Here is a 20,240-nt window from a genome sequence, read left to right on the forward strand (position 1 = left end):
GCATTGTGTTTGGATCCCAACAACTTATCAAATGTTTCAAGCCAGGGCTCCCATAATTTGAGAGCCTGATGATACTGTCCAAGAATATCCAATAACCCACCGCATTCAAACTGTTGTATTGCAAAACAATGGAATGCCATATGTTGATTGAAATGAACGTCTTTCCAGGATATGTTTTGGAGAGTTGATGCTATGATCCCCTGAGTTCCTTGAATTTTGTCTTTGTAAAAAATGTCTTGGAGCCACTGTTGGACTAGTGGATGAATCTCATAAAGGCCCTCATCAGAGATTTGCAGCAATGAGTAGGAATTTGCTTCTATTACAATTTCATCAAATTGGTTGGGATCCCATATGTGTTCTAATGTGGCTAATTCTGCTAATATGATTTTATCTTCATAAACAGCCTTGCTTGGTCCAAGAGGCAGGTATACAATATCAATATTCTTCATTGCCCTCTCAAATAATAGGCGAGGAATCTTCTCATAGTGGAGATGAGCACAAACACTTAACAAGGCTTTAGCTTGGTCACCGAGCTCATCCCAACTAAGCTTCGAGGTTGCATAAATGGAAAGAGGATATCCATCCGAAGACTGTGGTATTTCCTTTTGCAATATTTGTTTCCTCAGGTTTTGTAGTCTTTCAAGATAGGTTGAAAGACGTTTTCGTTGCCTAATATATGCTCTAGCATGTACCAAAGCCAAGGGAAATTAATGCAACTTTTTGGCAATCTGAGCAACCTTCTTCTCTTGGTCTGCAGTCAAAGGACCACCAACTGCTTTCTCTGAAAGTAGTTGAATTCCTTCAGTTGGAACCATATTCTGGACCTCCAGTGACTGTGCTGCTACATCCTGTAGATCAGGATTTCTAGAGGTAATTATAATGTTTCCATGACCACAAGAAGGCAAGTACTTTGCTAAATGGATTTTAGGATCATCAGCATTATCCATGATAATGAACCAAGATTCCTCATTAGAATGCAGCCAGTGAATTCCGGCATGCCAGTCTTGAGCTTGCACAATGCCATTGTCAATAACAATGACAAAGTAACTGGCTTGTATAGATTGCTCAGTATTGGCCTTACTAAAATAGATTTTAGTAAGTCTGCTCAGTGAGCAATGTTGAGTAGACATTCATTTGCAGCTTGTGAATATGATCACATTACCTCTTCTTTAAGGATAATCTTTGCTTGAACTCAAGAGCAGTTTGAGTTTTTCCTACTCCTCCCAAGCCATACAACAAGAAGACCTTTTGCTTTGTTGGAAATGTAGTTTTGAGGAAGAACTTTTCAAGGGATTCTGAAATCTCATTTCTGCCTGTGAATGCCAGTGTAGATCTGGGGCAATTAGTCATGCCCCTGATGTAACCTCAGCTGCAGTGTGAGTTTCCGAAATATTGACAATTGAGAACAATATACGTAAATACCTGGAGGTTGTATTTCCATCTGAATATCTAAACAAATTACAATAAGTACACCTGAATCTTCCACGTAAGGATACATACCTTCTGTATGATAGTGAGTTTCCCGTACAATGGAGTTTGAATGGGATATTCCAAAATTGTGGGCGCCAGGAAACATTGCCATCTCTTAACCAAGAAGGTGGTGGTTGAATGAAAGGAATGTGATCTGTGATGTTGTCACGTTTCATCATATATGTAATTCAACAAATATCAACAAAGGTTGAGTTAAGGGCAGGCTGATCACAGGTGTGTTCTTCTTATCTCATCATTGAATATTAGGTACAGTGTTGGAAGAGAAATGGTTTAAATAGTCAACAATGTTGAGAAGGAGTGCTTTTGGTTGTTTGAAATGGTATTGATACAAATTACTCGAACTAATATCGAGGGCATGTTCATCTTTTAAAGGGCATCAAACTCAAGACTAAAAGCAACAACGACTGTAGAAATATACTTGATCAAATCCGGTAATAACAATGTTGCGATGTTGGGCTCAACGTCGACCATCAAAGTTAATGGGAAGAGATTCAATTGTTGTTGCTTGTATTGTTATTTTTTTTTGTTCTTTCGGAATAATAGCATGAGGCGACGGGTGTTGCATTTCTTTGTATTCCCTCACCACAAAATTTGTGTGGGCGCACAGTAGGTCCTTGGAGGACGTTGATGAACAGTTTATAAGACTCGAAACTGAGAGTCAGGGTACTAACGGCTTCCTCTTAACTTTGACTTTCCATCTCGATACACAGAACACGCACAACAAACGAAAATTTGTTATCTTTCTTGTTGCTGAAATTCTGCAGACCGACTCTCACCATGGATGCAATGGATATCGACGATGTGACACTCGCGTTGGTCAGACAAGTTGTAAGTTTTGTCCATGGCCACAAGCTACTTCACGCACTAACAATTTGATCCTATCAGGAACGACTACGCCTGAATGATCCAGATGAAATCGCTTTGATTAGACAAATTGTATGTTTTTCGTGATTTTTTGTCTATCATATGGCGTGCAGACAAGGACTATTATACATTAGGAACAACTACATCTGGATGATGATCCAGATGAACTGGACAGTAATATCACATTAGATAGAGAAGAACCTATGTTAGGGGATTGTGACGATGTCGAGCAAAGCCAAAGTAGTCAGAGCTCGAGTTTGAGTAGTCAGAGCTTCATGGAGGAATCTCAATCGTCAGATTTCCAGTTCGATGAGTCGCAGGTGAGTGTCGCTTCTGTCCTATGACAAAAACGTCGCTAATCGTCCCTTTGCTCCAGACATCCTCGTTCTCCTCCTCCACGCCATACGTCAAATACCTTCCAACGATTTTCTCACCTGCTTCGCACGTTCCGTACATGACCACCACCAACAACTGGATAACTGCGTACTTTAACGAGTATACCGCTAGTCTATCCAACGTGGAAAGATTTACGCGGTACTGTAGGCCTTCCTTTCGCCTGAATTACAACCAATTGCAATCCCAGTCTGGTCCTGACAATTTTGTCATCCCAACCACCAAATGGATTGCCGTGAACCGTGGATTATCTTCGCTCGAGTCTACTTCTCTACCTCGCATTCCAGAGCTCAAAGCTGCGTTCGACGCGCTCGCCAGTGTACACCAAACCAATGGCCACTCAATATTAACCGTTTCTAAACTCGATAACCTCGCAATAAAATACAACATACTATCTGGCAAATGGTTGATCTTCACGAGTGTCAATACAGTGGATGCATTATGGCAAGATGTTGTACAGATGGTGTGTATGTATCGTCAACGAGGCTTTGCAAAGGTCTCCGTGAACCAAGAAGAGGAAGTGGGGAAAATGAATAACAGTAGGGTGATATGTGTCTATGTAGAGGATTTTACGGATCTGGAAGAAGTGAGAAGTCTAAGAGATGATTTGAGGACGGTCGTTGGTGTGGAGAGGAAGATCCCGTTCAAGATGGATGCATATTCACATATGGGAATATACAAAGGGAATAAGTGGGGTATCTCCCCTGCGAGGTGGTTTGAATAAGTGTGGATTGTTTTTTGTCATTGGACTTGGATGCAGGGATAGATTTGTACTTTTCTTTTCTGTCTGTGTTTTGTGTTCTGATGGATGATTTATATAATATCAATGGACATATTCTTTATCCTATCCCAGGCTCCCCATTACTTATTACCATCAGATAACTTTTAATATGATCTTCAGTATTCACTTCACATAATCAGAGCTTGATATTATACTTTGTATCAATTATATCTCCCAATAACAAGGATGAAGCTGAGTCACTGACATTACGAGGGAGGATTATGGAGATGACAAATTTCCAAGGAGAGCTGAAACAAGTGTAGAAGTTGTGACAATGAAAACAAGAAAACAGTCGAGGTGATGTCACTGTGTTCAAAGCAGAAAATGAATTGAAGAAAGCAATGACCGGTTGCTGTTCTGATCCTAAAATGCCACCGTGTCTGTGCAGTAGAAGAGCCTACAGTGGCTCTATAGGCGGATGTGACGGAATAATGGGGTATGATCGGTAATTTTGGGGCAATTCCGAATCTATGATAAGTTTTTCCGAACTTGTTGTCTTATCTGTGGTCTTCTCATTTTACAATAGCTTCATCAGCTCAGTTTGACTTGTCTAGATTTTATTCTAAAAGCTGCATCTGCAAAACATGGATATTCGGCTAAGGGCTGAGAGCAGATCCCAGCAGATCCCAGTACCGAAAGCACTGAGAGCAGCCTAGGTTTTGCAGATGACCCATGGCTATGCAGAGATATGACAGGATAAAAAACAGCTTCCTTTCATCATCAGGTTTGCAAATCGACAACTCGATATCCGCTGTAGCCCTCTCCAAGTAGCATTCTCAGCAGGTAAAATGGTTCAAGCGATGGCCGATGACCTCTTACTTGGGGAAGCATGTCTAGAAGAACCGGTGTCAAATGTTGTTGATTCGAGGTCAGTTTGCCCCGCAATCCTTTTCTACTGCCTTCTAGTGATGTGCCGGCTCCGGCTCTGAGCCCTTGGGCCCTATGAGCCTGGCCGGATTGAGCCTGGCCGGGCCGGAGCCGTCTCTAGGGCTGTGGAAAGCTGAGGGCCCGGCTCAGAATTTTCAGAGGCCCCAAGCCGGGTTCTGAGCCGGGGCTGAGTAGCCGAATTTTGTGCCAAAATTCCCACCTGGGAATTGGCAATGGCTGATATGCATGAAGCTAAATGCTCAATATTTACCTATATGGGCATCACTAGCACCATTTTTGGCTGCAAGGATAACTATTGGTTCATGCCATAATCACCTAAAATTGTTCAAGCATTACAATTCGGATACTTTTGCCATTGTAGATGGGTTGGAGCTTGAATCAAATCATCATATTCACAGTGAATCTCTCTTAATGAGGACTGGGAAGGTATCATGTTGTAGATTTTACTATAACATGGCAGCACCTTCTAATTTGAATGTTAGTCTACAAGCCTCAAGGAAGGAACCACTTTGATCTGATTTGGAATTGACAGTAGTTGAAACAACAGGTAATGATTTTGGTGCTTGCTACTCTGATAAGTCTAGTGTACTGGAATTCTACTATTTGATTGCTGTACACTATTATTCTTAATGTTACACCCCTCTCACAAAGTTAGAGCATTAAGAAACAATGGTGTACTCTGGCAATGATTGTGATACAATTTTCAGACCATTGTGGCAGTATTTTCAGACTCACATATTACATTGGATTTTGTATGATCCAATGGTGAATACTTGAACAGATCAAAAAAATTTTGAATCTCACAGTTTGCACCTACCACAGCCGGGGCCCAAGCTTGAGCCGGAACCCAGCCGGGCCCTGGCTTTCATGTAGGGCCCGGCTCAAGATTTTCATGAGCTTTGGCCGGGGCTATTTGAGCCTTAGCCGGGGCTTTTGAGCCGGGCCCCAGCCGGCACATCACTACTGCCTTCTCACATCTCTGAAGAACGGCGGCCTATCAATCAACTGAAAACCCGAATTCTAGTACCTGTTCATCCTGCCAACATCACCTCGCGCCTTTGCAACAGCAGTCAACTTTGAGGCCTTCGAATTACTGCTGCTTTGTGTACTTCAAAAATGTATTTACCTAAAAGGGATCCCTTCACGTCCACGGTAGAGCACACATCACATTGTTTACCTTGACTTTGAAAAGTACCTACGGAACATCGCACTCTCTCAACTCCATACTTTCAAGCAGCAATCTTCAAGAGCTTGATCTATTCCAGATAATATAAGCTTGACAATAATCCTCTCTAGTTCTAGGAAAGGGATACTAGGCCTTCATCCAACAGAATTCTCATCCTGCTTTTTTCTTTCACAAATAATTTCTGCCTAAAACCTCTTAGTTGACACAACTTAAATTGTGGCCCTCAGCTGTTTCTCAATGGGATCGTGTCAGTGATCTTTCCTTTCCTCGACTATCCTATCCTATCCTATCTTGTATAGTTGACGGCGAGGCACCTGTATTTATTTAGCGCTGAATGGAAATGCCTTTGTTCGCTCTTTGTGAGTATGATCATAGCAAATCTGCATCTCACATACGTAGTTCACTTCGGGCCAACAAAGCCAACATTTATCTTATATCGATTCCGTGCTTGTCGTGGGACAGTGGACGTCAATTGATCACGACTCTTGTAGGGCGTGTGTGGGATGCGATAAACTCTTGAACCAGAACCATCAAGTTCAACGTTGCCTCTCAGCAACCACTTGGACTGCTGCCACTCAAGGTGAATGAAGAACAGGGAGCCCTCGAAGAATTCAAAAATGCTGGTGAGTTGCAGTGTACGCACCTTCGCTCCATGCCTCCACGAATACTAATCAAGTCTAAAGAAGTACAGGATATATGCAATACCTTGTTCTCCGGACACTGAATTCCAGTGACGCTGTGTTAACCCCTTCGTATTAGCTATTTGTGGGGGCGTTGCGGGCGATTCATCAAAAGAACAACGTCGAAAATTTGCCAAGGCGCAAGCACCTCAAGTCCTCAAAGCTTCATGGCTCCCCTTCTCTTCATGATTCCCCTCTTGTCAATTCCTCCCTCGCTCGCGACTACCTTGCTTTTCTTTTGTTTCCCAGTTTCACCTAATCCGAACCATCCAGCAAGGTTCTGAACGCTTAAAGAGGACCTTATTGTTTTTTCTCGTGCAAAATTTGATCACCATCAGTCAACTTACCGTGTTCCATCATTCCACCATCAAATGCTCTTTGTTCTCACCTATACACAGACCCACAATCATTTCATATCGGGATGATGCGGAATACATTGCAATACAAGGCATGACTTATCGATTAAATCCTTCCGCGAGACGAATCTTACAGCTATGTGGATTTCGATGAATAACAAAAAACAGATGATACTGCTTAGCGTATAACACCGCGAGATATCTGTACTTTCTACTTCCCTCTTGCCTCTCTCCGACCTGCTCATAACTTATGTGTCCTCCCCTCCCTTCCAATTCTCACATGTGTTTTCGCGGTCAACTCTATCGGAGGATCATTTTCAATCCCCTTCCTAAAGGTGCGTACTTAATCCTATTTAATAACAATAATGGTGACCACTGGCGCTTAGCTAGCGTCGATTTCCGTGAAATCGTCGTGTGATTCTCGACCTATCACAGGTGATCATGAATAGTTGCTACCAGTACAACGGCGAATCTACATGTGCTTTCAAGTCCAACAAATAAAAATACAATCGCCGAGGATCTTCACATCAACTCATCAACTCGAAATCCGTGAGTCGTTTAAGCTCCATCCGCGGAATCTGGTGACAGTGTTTCCTTCTGCGAACCTTCCTCCTGCTGCTGCTGCTGCTCCTGCTCCTGCTCCCCCTCTTCATCCATCTTCTCCTCGTCGTTAACGTCTGGCAAAGAAACTATCAACGTTGAAGGAGTCTGCGGGAGCAGTGGCGGTCTGAATATGAATGTGAGTACTCCTTATAGTCATCATCGGAGCTCTCGAACTTACTGGTTGAAAGTCCCCGACTGAGGCGTCGAACTTGCCTGGTGCAGAGGAGCGCGACTTTGCCGCGGTTTCGGACTATCACTATCTTTAGTGATTGACGAAGCGATGTCCACTCTTTCCAGAGAAGGCGGAGAGCTTGTCAACGTCCAAGGAGTGTTCGGAGTTGGTCTAAATTCAGAGGTAAGCTGAAGTTGAAATCGAATGAGCTATTGAACTTACTGGCTGGAAATTTCCATTGGGCTTGGCTGGTAGGGAACAGCTCCACTTTGCCATGATCCCGGACTTTCATTCTCTGTAATGTTCTCATCAGTGCTGGGGAGGGAGACGACATTCACCCCTTCTGGTGCTAGAGGGAAATTGGTGGCGCTGTTTCTGACGAACTGGTTAGGGTAGCTACAGACACCTGAAATTAGCACTGCTGGATAGCCTGAGTCGACGAGAGACTCACCCCAAAGGTTTCCACGAAGTTCTTGGAATTGGTCGGTTAGCACTGTTGCTCAGTGCGCTAGTTGATTCGTCTCGAGTATGCAATGACCTGTGATAAAGGTGAGTAAATTAGCTGCACTCTATAATGGACATTTGAGCAGTCACCTTCCATAGGATTGATCCCTGTGTTGAGATTGTGGTGCTTCGCTGTAGCCCCTATTGCCCGTCGTAGGAGACACAAGCCGGGATTGAGCTTCCGACGAGCTGTAAAGTAGGTAAGATCAACAGACTCAACCGTTTGTAGCCCCAGCCATTACCTTGCATAAGGTTGCCCTTCGTTCTGAAGATGTGGCGTTTCACGGCGACCGTTCGATCCTCCGTCTTCCACCATTTCCTGCAGATAGATTGTGTTTTCTTCAGCGAACCTCACTCGTCTCTGGCTGTTCCGTCGGGGTAGGTTGTTATTCGACGTGTTACCGCTTGTGCTTGACATTGGATGAATAATTGGTCTGCAGTCTGCAGTAAAGAGGCGGGATTCACACGATTTCGATTTTATACCTATCCTAATTCTCGGCATAGCCTTACCTTACCCGCATAAGGAGGCACTACGAGTCATCAAGAGAGCTGACTCTCAAGATCTGTCGAAATCAGATGTCTCCCTTGTTGCATTTTTTTGGATCAAAATGTCGTCTCTGAAAACCTCGAGGCGTCCTTTTTCACTAATTCAACCTGATCTTTTGATTCCTGTTCAAGTGCAAGTTTTGGACGTCAATGTTCTTGTTGTTCAACTTTAGCTCGATAGTCCAAATAACTGACCCTATTGAATTCGCTGCCTGTATGATTTCCGATTTCCCACTCAAAGTTCTCCGTTAGCAACAGCTCAGTTGTAAGGTGTGGAATCCTCCTATGTCAGTCTCCGTCCCTCAAGAATTCAATTTTCCAACTCAAGTTCTAACGTTTCGATGATTGCGATGAGGATCATACTACTGAGATTTAAGGAGACTACGAAGTACCAAGAGGACTGATAGGCTCAGGATGATGATTATAATTTGATCTCGGTCATAGTGGTTCGAAGCAGTGAAGCCATTGAAATGGATTGCAACAACCACCTGGCTTTTCTGCCATGGTGCATGAAATGTGGCTACATCTCCGTACTGAACTCGGAACCGAGGCATTGATGTATTTCGGAGTGCTGACGAAGAAGTTGCGGCTGCTTGGACAAGTACTGAAGTAGGAAGAAAAAGGAATGAAAAGATTATACACGATTTGTGTATCCACTGAGCTAAAAATGGCAAAGCTTTTTCTCTTTAGAAAACCGAGCGCCACTGGGAAGGGCTTTTAACATGCCGTCGAAATCAAGGTCTATCTAAGATTTTTCCTCTGTGATCAAACCTTCCACGAATTCATTTCCTCTGCCTTGTTCTCTGATAGCCAGTCAAAGAACAGAGAGCTTCGGCGGAGACTACCTGTTATGATAGGTGTTAACAGAACATCATACGAGTGGGGAATGTCCAGTAGTGTTGGGGAGCCAATGTTCTAAGATTGCTTGCGGTTGATTCACGGTTATAGATACTCTAATTTCCAGAGGGTAAAATAAACTTATAGTTTCGATCGAGGAAGGGCAATCCTTTTCAAATAATTTCTCGGAGATCTCAGTGCCAGATATAAAATCATGTACATAACCAATCTTCTGGATTGCCTCATTGGAACAATTCATCAGTGGGAAATCCTTCCCTCCTTTAGAACAACAGCTTTATATAACTGTAATCTTATGGCAAAAGCCGCATGTCTCTATCACATGAAGATAATATTTTAAGGATTTCCTGTAAATCTAAAGAACCATTGTACCTGGATCATATCATTGCTCGAACTCCTTGTTGGATAAGCTTGTTTACCTCACCTCAAATTATTCAGTTATGTTCATTTCAATGATTTCAGTCCAACCCAATAATGATTCATAATGAACTACAGGCTTTATAATAACCACTAGGGCTCATAAGCCGTAGTTCCATAGGTAGATTTAATAGGGTAAGTCAATTTTGTAGCTTGAGGACGGTGGAGGATTGAGAATGTTGGGTAGTCCGAACCTGAACAGGGGGAGAAGCGTGTGTATGGTTGTATCCGCCGAAAGAGAAACAAGCCTTGAGATTAACAAGTTCCGGGACTTTGATTAGAGGAATTTTTGATGTCGACAAGATCTTCGAAGTCCGCCTTCTGAATGACTAGTAGTCTCTTGTACAAGCAAGGCTATGTCAGCAGTGAGCAGGGGGTATAAAAACGGAATCGTGTGAATCTCCTCCTTACTTCAGAATTATTATCGAAACATTAACCAAATGTCCGACAAGAGCAGCAGTCCATTGAACAGCAATTGGTCCAACCAGACTAACCACAGACAAGCGAGGTTTGAGGAAGAATCCACATTCTATCTGCATGAAACTACCAGGAAAGGAGGGTCAGTTGGCAATGGGAATGTGCCACATCTTCAGAGCACAGGTGGCCGTTATCCAAGGTAGTGCTTAGAGTGAAGTGCCACTGAGGTTACTGAAGTGATTATCAATAGCTCATTGGATGCTCAACCACATCGTTCATCGACCGCAATGAGCAATAGGGGCTACGCTGAAACACAACAACGCCAACTTAGAGATCAATCCTATGGAAGGTGATCTTGGAAATATCCATTTAGAGCTTTCTCAATGTACTCACATTCATTACAGGTTATTGCACCCTCAATACCAGTCTCTGTCCAGTGCACCAAGCCACAGTTTTGAACCAAGGAATTTTGGGGACTTTGGGGCAATGTAAGCTTCACATTGACCTCAAATTAATGATCATGCTCACTCGAGGTGTTGGTAGTTATGCCAGTCAAGTTCCCAGAGTCAGTGCCACCGGACTACCTCCACCTCCACCTAAAGGCATGAATGTTGTCTCTCTCCCAGACACAGGAGAAACAAGTAACCCAGGGACATGGCGAGGGCAGGTTTCTCCATATCAGTCAACCCCAAGGCTTCATCCTGTTGCTTTCGACCAGTAAATTCATTAAAACAATCTGAGTAATAACCACAGCTTACCTCTGCATTTAGACCCCCTCCAAACAATCTTCCGACAAATAATCCAGAGACACGGCAATGTCAAACCTCCCCACAGGCCTACCAGTCAAGCTTAAGGGTTCGGCCTGTAACTTTCAACCAGTAAATCTAACCTCGAATAATTTGAATGTTGCCACAGCTTACCTCTGCATTAGACCGCTTCCAAACACTTTTTCGACGTCAACAAGTACCATCAGCTCATTCCCCGCCGCCCCAGAAGGCATGAATTTTCACTCCCTCCCAAGCTGCACTAGAGAGTGTAATAGTGCGGAGTCGTGGCGCGGTCGAGCTTCCCCCCACCACGCTAGCCCTATAACTACTTCAAAGCGGTGAGCCTCGAAGATCTGACTATTTGACCATCACTCACCTTTGAATTTAGACCTACTCCGCAGACTCCTGTAGTGTCTGCCATCTCTTTGCCAGACGTTGATGAAGAGGACAAGACACAGGAGGAGAGGGAGTCCAGAAACATTCCAAATTGATGGACTTGATTTGCAATATTACTGGTCATATATATTGACCGTTGTATTTTTATTCGATCCTCCATGCTTTCCCTGCCCGATGAATACATAGATTTCACCCTTGTACGAGTAGATTTGATTAACCCATAATGGGCCGAGAACTGCCCAATTTTCGCAGCTGGCGCGATACTGAATCCGAACGTCGCGAAAACTTCAGGTGGAATAAGGCCTTATGGGTGCTAGATGTACGAATGGTCAGTCATTATCGTTATTGCTAATCATGCTCAATTACACACCTGTGGCTGTGTTGAACAAGAGGATTGTAACAGGACGCCTCCTCAATCGTGTTGGATACTAGACTGTAAGATGTGAGAGGGAGGACTAAGAAATTCCGCAAGGAATATGGACCGGGGGGAAAGAGGACGAAGAAAAAACATCAACACATTGCATGACAGCGATCTTTTATCCCAGCATGAAGTGACATCTGTTTTTCCTTGATCGAAATCTAGACAGACAAAATTTCCTTTCGAGGGAAGGCTTCATCGGTGATACATGCCGCGCAAGGTATTACAATGTACTACAATGTATTCCGCATTATCAGATGTTAACAGATGTTAACCCAATGAATAGGAAATAACATGTCAGCAGGGGGTTTCTCACCTAAAAAGAACAAAGAGTCTGATACTTTTTGATGGCAGACTGATCGACACATGGTAGTTCAAGTTTGATAAGGAGAAACAACGCCGTCCTTTTGAGGCTCTAGCTATAGGTCTGGGCTAAGTTGAACCAGGGTTAGTACAGATGACAGACATCAATAATAACAGCGGACCACAAAGACGAGGGAACGAGTACAATAGCGTTGATGATGAATGAAGTGAACCATACGATGAAAAACGTTGGGAATATTTCTGCATTGTTTTGTTGATAAATCGACATTCCCAAGGTCTAAGCAGCATCAGTGGGTTTTCAGCGCGCTGGGCACAGGCCTAGGGTATTATCCATCCAATCTGGTTAAGACAAGAGTCAATAGTTCGACTAAAGGTGACAAGTACTTTGAATTTTTCATGTTGAGTGTACCTTGTATAGTTTTCTGTGTTCGACTCGAGTTGCAGCAGTTTAGGACAGGTAAAGAGACGGAGAAAGCTCAATGTTGGTGGTTCCAGTACAAGAGAGGATCTACACGGGCCCTACACAAACCGTGATCAACCGCGGTCTGTTGTCTCACGATAAGATCAAGTCTTTCACAATCATGGGCAGATGAGAGGTTAGATTCGGATTTGTTAATACCAGTAGCACAAACAGAACTTCCGTTTCATATAGCACTGATCATACAGATACATGAGCGCTGCAAGGAGTGATAATGCGTAGAATGGATAGATGTACGGAGGATCTGCACTAAATATCAGCGACACGCTCAGACATTAATCTAAAAAAGAAAGCACGTATTGAAGAAGCAAGCTGGACCCTTATTGTGTGAGAATTGCCGCTTGGGAAAGGAGAGGGAAAATGGGGAGATAAAGGAGGAGCTGACGTGAGTAGTAGCGAGTAGCATTTCAGAATGCTGGTGAGGTGCTCTCGTCAAAAGTCATTGTCAGGACTCAGATTCATCCTGGTTTACGCTGGCGATAAAGCTTACCAGCTCTTGACGCGTGAAAACTGACATCTACATAGTCGCGTCATGTAATTTTAACTTGCGCTTGAAGCTTGAATAATGATCATCTTCGTGAATCAAGAAGGAACTCTACGGATGAGTTGTGTGTGGGTGACTATGAGAGATGGTATACATCATTTGTGGGGTGGGGGCCAAGGGTGGGTAAATCACACAAGAGGTATTTTGAGTGGGAGAGAGTCAGACAGCAGAAACTCCATTGGAGCAGTAGGGTAGGTGCGAGAGCCGTGGGTGGGGAAGATGGAAACATATGGTAGGATATATATCGAAGTCGGAGGAGAATAGTGGGAAGGCTGAGTTTGAGGGATTTCTAGGAGCTGATGAACTCATAGGAAAACACGCAAATGAGAATTATTGAGGCTAGTCGAACTCGGCCGAGATCCCTAGACTGAGAGCATCACTTATGTCTACCAGTCGGAGAGGCGGAAGAAGATCGACGAATTTAGTTGCTGGTGAGCAAGAAAAAGTTTCTGAACAAAGTCCTGTGATGGCCATGAACTTCAATCTTCCACGAAAATACGAGACGCAAGGCTAGACCACGCGCCTTTGAGATTGGAAGAGATGGAGTAACAAATTATTGTGGGAAAGTATTCGAGGCGAAGATACATGACTCATGAGTTATCCGTACTTAATTTCTCTCTCTCTCTCTCCAAATCCTCTTGAACGTTTGAGGTCTGCGACGATATGCTACCATGCCTTTCCTTGCTAAATTTACGCGCTATCACCCATCTCAACATCTGCATCAACGTCAAAGCTCTTGGCTGCTTACTTCCTCGTCAACCCAACTAATTCTGGACCTACAGACCAGACCAGGAAAAATTGCTCATTTTGAAACATCGTAGCGCCTTCTAGGACCTTCCAACAACGCTCTGCTGGGATATAGACGTAAAATTCATTTCAACAGCCTTCCTTTTCCACTGTCGAAGACCTTCGCAGACCCGGAGTCCTGCAGGTACCTACCTACATCTGAGGAGAATGTGAGGTCTGGAGAGTGGAAGAAAACAGTGCGTTTGGCCTTTCTTTAACTCGAGTTGAACTTCATTCCCGCTTCCCAAACCAATGCTATACCAGATCGATATTCTTGTCTCCTGCTCTTTTCAGACCGTGAGAGTCGGAGGCCTATTCATTAACTCGCCCTATGGAGCCTGAGGAGGAAATCTTGGGGAGGATTGAAAACTGAGGCTGAATTGGAAAAGGTGTCGTGAAATGCACGGATTCAGAAGATATTGAGGTCAACTCACCTCGAGACGAGTCTCTTTGAAATTCATTGTGATTCGTCAGCGATCCGGACGATCTCTTTGAGAGGAGGTGAAGGCTTAGATATCTTAGAGATTCAGCACATTCAACACGTTACGCGCAATATACTTCCTTTTCCTCATTCCCCAGTCCATCCGCACATCCCGAGTGACATTTAATTGGTGGATCATGCACCCTGACTAACGTCCACCTTTCTCCACCTTTGCATTACAAATCATATCTAACTAGCTCCAGAAGGCCACAAGTTCCGCGTAATTCGTGTTTTGGAGAAACGATAAAGCTCTACTATATCCCCCAACTCGAATTCAAAGTTCCCCAGTTCAGAGATCATTGTCAGGTCTTGTTCATTATCAGCATTTCACCGTTCCTCTGCACTCTGCCCGAAATAATGGACGCTATCATCATCTCCTCCTTTGGCGGACCCGAAGTCCTTCAGCATCAAGCAGTGTCTAAACCATTCCCAGCTCGAGATGAAGTCCTCATCCGCGTACGCGCCTTTGGTGTTAACCATGCCGAGATGCACATGCGTAAAGGTGAATGGGACGAATACCACCCCATCTCTGGCCTTGAATGTGTCGGTATCGTCGAATTTTGTCCTTCAGGGGACCTCGCTATTGGAACCAAAATCGTCGCAGTGATGGGAGGAATGGGAAGGACTCGACCTGGGGGATATGGCGAATTTGTCTCTGTACCTCTAACAAATGTCCTTCCAGTGGAGACAAAACTTTCTTGGGCGGAGCTAGCAGCGTTACCTGAGGTGTATTGCACCGCTTGGACGTGTTTATTCACAGTCTTGGATCTAAAGCGCGGTGAGAGGTTATTAATCCGTGGTGCGACGAGCACAGTCGGCCAGGCGGCATTGAATCTCGCTGTTGATGCCGGAGCTGTCGTCACTGCGACTACGAGGCGGGAAGAGCGATTCGAGTGGTTGAAGAGTATGGATGCTGTAGACGTAGTACGCGAACAAGATGGACTGGCAGAATATTTCCATGCGATCACGCCAGCATTACCACAAGAGTTTGATAAAGTCTTAAACCTCGTCGGCAACCGCGTCTTACTCGACTCTCTCAACCTCACGAAACCAGGAGGACGGATGCTTCAAGCAGGATGGTTGGGTGGTTTAGCACCTGTGGAGCTGTTTAACCCCATGGTTGAGATGAAGCCCGGGGTACATTTCAGTCTGTTCCATAGCAAGGCTCTTGGATCGAGGGATTTTCCTCTATCAGGGATACCAATGCAAAAGATTATACAAAAGATTGAAGCAGGGAAGTGGGATGCGAAACCGGCAAGGGTGTTTGAGTATAGTGATATCCAAAATGCCCATCGGGCATTAGATTCACATAATACCAAGGGGAAGATTGTTGTAATACATTAATTTTGAATATAAAGAGCAAACGAAACCAAGGAAGAGCTTCGTGAGGATCAGGAATTGAAATAAACCAGGATTTCAAAATTCTCGCGCATTCAGCTGGCATATGATATGTAGTTAAGGGTGTCGCGGTGCAGGCGGGGAGAAGCGCAGGAAGTAACTGGTTCGAAAACACATAATTCGACCCACTGTCCGCGTCTGCCTCAAGCCGAAATCCGGATATAGGACAACTAGCGGCATCTGATTCAGTAACGAAGACAAGGGTTAAGGAAGCAGACGGCATACCATAGACTCCCTGCCAGACTCCACAATCAATGTCCATGTCTTCACGGATGTAAGCTTCTTCCTCGTCCGAGTCGTCTGCTTGAAATTATCTGGTGATGGCATGTAAGCCATTAAATCGCCGTGAGCTGTCGTAGAGTTCAGAGCGGAAGGTTCAAGATAACGAAAAAAGAGCAATTCAAGGACCCGTTAAATTCCGGTAAGGTAAAGAAAGGGATACACTCACAACTGAGACGTCAACGCCATATGCGGTATACCAGACCACGCTAGCGTTGCAAGGAAGTTCAGCAACTAACGGAGCAGAGGAAAAACCCCATATCAGCAGCGTTGAATACAAAATGGGTATAACACGACGCACATAGTCTCAAAGTTTTTCAATCAACTTTGCAGACGGATGTTGCCTTCTCTGGTGAATTGACGAGCAGTCATCTTATTCGAAGGGACGGATGAAAATAGCTGGAGAGGCCGATACTATGCGAAGGACTTTCTTAGTATACTTGAGTGAAGAAGGAAGAGGAAAACGCACGCCGGTTTTTGCAGAGCGATGAAAAGACTGTGACTCCAATCATGCCGCGTTTGACTTCGTTGAGCATAATATGACCAGGTGCGATTGAGGTTCCCCAATGCTTCTATAGTACCGCTCGCGACATGGGGGAAGCGATCCCTGCGATGAATTCTATGTACCGGCGGCGTTACCAACAGGGGAGACAGCTAAAAAGACGCGAGTCAGCACTTCATACTGCAACGCGCAGTTAGAGGGGGAGATGGTAAGAGTGGGCGAGGGGATAAGTGGTAATCTTCGATGGGAAGATAAAGAATCAAAAGTTCGGTGTACGCACTCATTTACCGAAACATTTCCAACCAGTATTATAGCTATAACGGGTGATACATCGTTATGAATTTTTGTCGGTCCTAAACTCCATTGGTGTTCTTTGTTTTGGGTGAAGTTTGTTCTGCAAGTTTGGAATGAGATTCGGGGAGGAACAGGCGAGAGGGGCGCCGACGACTTCGTAGCTTTCAGGAGAGATATCGATAATGAATGGTAAAAATGCTACATAGGACCTACGAGTAACGAACGGACGAGGAGGAGGAAGAGAAATCGGGTTCCCGGAGAAACTATTTTCGAATAGAAGCGCCTATGAACGATCATAGGCGCTTGGCTTGACTGCAGCCAGCTGCAGCCCCGTTCACTTTGTTTTAGGTCTCACCATACAACCTCACTGCTACTGCATTAGATATACATAGAGGCATGGCTCATTCTATCGTAGGATCGTCATGAAGACCCCGATTGAACACATCACAACATTGAGATGGAAAATGGAACTGTAGTCAGTACCGAGATCGATGACAACGATACGTACGTCCGTTTATCCCTTTTACCTCAAGTTAGCTCACACAGCCAAGATCATCACCTTCCTCCCTTCCTCTTCGTCCTCCCTTTGAACATTCCCCGAATCTTACGACTTCTTCCGCATCAAATTCTACACGCGAACGAGCATTCACGGAAACAGCCAGCCGAAAGTTCTTTTTTTACAGTGAGGCAGGGCGTGTGTCTCTCAACAACGACGAATCTGGAAGGACCCTCAAATTTAAACCCTTTGCTTGGCCAGTACTACTCTGAAGTACTCCCTCAAACGCTTCCTGGAGGCGGTGAAACTGCGGTGGGGCGATGATGATGCTTGATGGTGATGCCTAATGATAACTGCCTTCACCTTGATGCGGTAGATTCCGCCGTCCGCCACCGTGGGGGTCCACCTCTTTCTTCACCCTTTTTCTCCTGTCCGCCGGTCATTCCGTGATAGGTTCCTTCGAGCAACCTCCTCCTCTTTGTACCTCTGTACACCTCTTTTGTTCCTCCTCCTCCGGGCTTCGACGACCCACAGATCCCAGCTATTCTTGTGATCCTTGCTGATCCTCTGCTGATCCTTGTGATATTTTGTGATGCCCATTGAAATTATCTGATACGCACTGATGCGAAAACGATACGATGCGACGGAACCTTTTCCTCTTTTGTTTCACCATTCCATTTCGCGATCTCGGGCCAATGGATGAAATCATTCGGATAAAAAGCAAGGGTTGTCCACTAGGCGTTTTCTATCCCTCTTTCTCTACAGATTCTTTCTCCGGATCCCAGTGTCCTGAGACCATCGCGTCTCGTTTCGTTGCACCTCTCCCCACCTGTGACACTCCTTTGATCCAGTTATCATCTTCTACGATCATCACCATAGGCCGTTGCCTTTACCGTTTCACCGCCGTCGTTACCACTCCTTCCTCCTGCCTTAACCTACCCCTCCTCGTAGGGCGTGCTTACGGATAACTTCTCGATCCAGTCTCGCTGCTCCCTGAACCCCAACGAAGAAATCCCTCTGGTACCCCGAGCTGCCTCATTTAACGAGTCGTCACCACCACCCGAACCATCCACATCTATCATCATTTACCTGCTTACCTCAATGGCCCGTTACACTCGTCTCTTCGAGTTTGCTTTGGTGTTGTGTGTTGTTTTAGTGGTGTTGGGGCAATCCGGCGTAGGTGCTCGTCCTATTTTGAATGAGTGAGTCTTCTAAGTTTGTATATATGTTGCTTTGTTTCTATCCACTGTGCGGAATTCAAGTACCTGAATCCTCGCAAATCTTCTCTTACTTTTTCATCCTTCACTCGTTCTTTCTTCTATCCAATATTGTATATACTCACCTCCCTATCTTTCTCTCTTTCTTTTGGTTCCACAGATCCGGCCTCGCTGCTCGCGATGATTCCGATTCCGATTCCTCTGATGGGATATGCATAACGTGTCTGGATAGAATCGTATATCACAACGGCCACAAAGAGCCTCATATTGGGGACATCGAGTTGGCTTGAAGGGTTTGTTTTCTCAACGAACAACCCAGAAGTTTGGGTTCCGAACAATCCCATCCTTTCCTTATATTTCTTGATTTATTTTATTTAATTTATTCCGAGTCTTTGTGTGTTTTGCGGTGGACTTGGTCGGTTTGAGGTGGGCGGTGGTTCGATCGAGTTAGAATGTCGGAGACCTGTATCAAGACCAAGCCGCAAGCTCGACAATGTGGGTGAGTTGCATTCATCCATCCATCCACATTCACCCTGTGTTAATTCCTGAGACTGACCATCGTTTTTCTCCTGGTGTATATAGCGTGCCGAGAGGAAAATCAGAAACAATATTTTGTATCTAGTAAATCCTATTGTTATGTTCTACATGTATTTATTTTTTCTACTGTCTGGGACTAGTGATGTTTGGCCCTTGGGAAGCAGGTACTCCCATTTTTCTTTAAATATACGACTCTTTTCAGACTGGTTGAGGAAGTATTTACAAGGACAACTATCAGGTACTTGCAGACAAGGCTAAGAATGCTGCAGGTCTGGTCCTTCATGCTAAGGCTTTCATAGGCAGTGACATGCCAATAAGAGATATGATTACCATGTACTGGGCAAGAGTTGACCCATATTTGAAAGTGGCGCCGCATTCATCATGGATGTGGTTGCATCTCCATAGAGACCAATTAGAGGAAGTACAACATCATTTCTTCTGGAGGGTTCTTTCTTTACAAAAGCGAGTTTGCGGATAGAAACAGTGGATTGAGGCAATTAAAGCAAATGCATGCAGTACCCCTGTATGCCATCAACTATTATTAACTTGTCAGACCTTACTGCATGACTGCATGACATACACTCATCTGATGCTAGGGCACTTGCTCAAATTTTCATTTATTTATCCAAATCCCATTGATTCACCTTTGTGCTGTAGTATATATTAGCAAGAATACAACTTAATAGGTACACTGTTCATACAGTATCACTGTCAGCAACGAGGAACTAGCTATTGAAATTGAAATTTATTCCTGATTACTGCATCTGCAAAACCTGTATTTTTAGCTAACTCAAACTGCTGAGAGGATTTCCCAACAAGCAAAGCACCCAGAGCAAGTTCAAAATTTTCTCTCAGTGCTTTGGGTGTTGGAAAGTGCTCTCCAGCTATTACCCTTGCTCTAGCAACCATACAGGTTTTCCAAACAGGGACCAATACCAGATTGCTATTTCTCCTCTTCTTAAGATCAACATGCATTCACATGCAAATTTCCTTCGGGCTTGCCACCACTGTCTCTTAGTGACAGTTACTTGCAAGTAACTTATTTATATTGAAAATGTAACTTTGCTGATGTGGGGCTATGTGTTTGTCAGTACAATTATTGAACCATCATCTGCAAAACCTGCATTTTTGCGCAGACTGGTCCCAAGATAATTTCAGGGGTCCTTCAAT

At 44.4% G+C, this 20,240-nt stretch overlaps 7 protein-coding genes across 7 annotated transcripts; 5 read left to right on the forward strand and 2 right to left on the reverse strand.

Moving 5' to 3' along the window:
• Positions 1–189: 189 nt before the first annotated feature.
• Positions 190–1,615, reverse strand: C8R40DRAFT_1109734 (P-loop containing nucleoside triphosphate hydrolase protein). The gene is made up of 7 exons (XM_046228307.1): positions 1,501–1,615; positions 1,423–1,449; positions 1,163–1,364; positions 718–1,101; positions 530–669; positions 324–476; positions 190–266 (listed from the first exon to the last, which is right to left on the reverse strand). Exons 1-6 carry the CDS (start codon positions 1,580–1,582, stop codon positions 457–459), a joined length of 855 nt encoding a protein of 284 aa, XP_046085278.1. The 5' UTR covers positions 1,583–1,615; the 3' UTR covers positions 190–266; positions 324–456.
• A 653-nt stretch (positions 1,616–2,268) lies between these two features.
• On the forward strand, positions 2,269–3,472 carry C8R40DRAFT_1171705 (translation initiation factor eIF 4e-like domain-containing protein; the record flags this gene model as incomplete). Its single annotated transcript, XM_046231748.1, has 4 exons — positions 2,269–2,319; positions 2,377–2,427; positions 2,490–2,675; positions 2,732–3,472. The coding sequence occupies 4 exons, from the start codon at positions 2,269–2,271 to the stop codon at positions 3,470–3,472; spliced, it is 1,029 nt and encodes a 342-aa protein (XP_046085279.1).
• A 697-nt stretch (positions 3,473–4,169) lies between these two features.
• On the forward strand, positions 4,170–4,959 carry C8R40DRAFT_1109737 (uncharacterized protein). Its single transcript, XM_046228308.1, has one exon. The coding sequence runs from the start codon at positions 4,643–4,645 to the stop codon at positions 4,928–4,930; it is 288 nt and encodes a 95-aa protein (XP_046085280.1). The 5' UTR covers positions 4,170–4,642; the 3' UTR covers positions 4,931–4,959.
• Positions 4,960–7,197: 2,238 nt separating this feature from the next.
• C8R40DRAFT_1171706 (uncharacterized protein) lies at positions 7,198–8,336 on the reverse strand (the record flags this gene model as incomplete). The annotated part of the gene is made up of 6 exons (XM_046231749.1): positions 7,198–7,366; positions 7,421–7,585; positions 7,637–7,810; positions 7,866–7,952; positions 8,009–8,107; positions 8,161–8,336. 6 exons carry the CDS (start codon positions 8,334–8,336, stop codon positions 7,198–7,200), a joined length of 870 nt encoding a protein of 289 aa, XP_046085281.1.
• Positions 8,337–10,147: 1,811 nt separating this feature from the next.
• Positions 10,148–11,631, forward strand: C8R40DRAFT_330432 (uncharacterized protein). Its single transcript, XM_046234726.1, has 6 exons — positions 10,148–10,502; positions 10,558–10,641; positions 10,697–10,870; positions 10,924–11,031; positions 11,085–11,258; positions 11,309–11,631. The coding sequence occupies exons 1-6, from the start codon at positions 10,441–10,443 to the stop codon at positions 11,409–11,411; spliced, it is 705 nt and encodes a 234-aa protein (XP_046085282.1). The 5' UTR covers positions 10,148–10,440; the 3' UTR covers positions 11,412–11,631.
• A 3,073-nt stretch (positions 11,632–14,704) lies between these two features.
• Positions 14,705–15,691, forward strand: C8R40DRAFT_1047983 (chaperonin 10-like protein; the record flags this gene model as incomplete). Its single annotated transcript, XM_046224471.1, has 1 exon — positions 14,705–15,691. The coding sequence occupies one exon, from the start codon at positions 14,705–14,707 to the stop codon at positions 15,689–15,691; it is 987 nt and encodes a 328-aa protein (XP_046085283.1).
• A 2,804-nt stretch (positions 15,692–18,495) lies between these two features.
• Positions 18,496–19,313, forward strand: C8R40DRAFT_1109778 (uncharacterized protein). Its single transcript, XM_046228309.1, has 2 exons — positions 18,496–19,032; positions 19,116–19,313. Exon 1 carries the CDS (start codon positions 18,515–18,517, stop codon positions 18,821–18,823), a length of 309 nt encoding a protein of 102 aa, XP_046085284.1. The 5' UTR covers positions 18,496–18,514; the 3' UTR covers positions 18,824–19,032; positions 19,116–19,313.
• The last annotated feature ends 927 nt before the right edge of the window (positions 19,314–20,240 follow it).

The sequence above is a fragment of the Lentinula edodes genome (assembly GCF_021015755.1).
Source record: "Lentinula edodes strain Le(Bin) 0899 ss11 chromosome Unknown C8R40scaffold_22, whole genome shotgun sequence".
NCBI classification, from domain to species: domain Eukaryota; kingdom Fungi; phylum Basidiomycota; class Agaricomycetes; order Agaricales; family Omphalotaceae; genus Lentinula; species Lentinula edodes.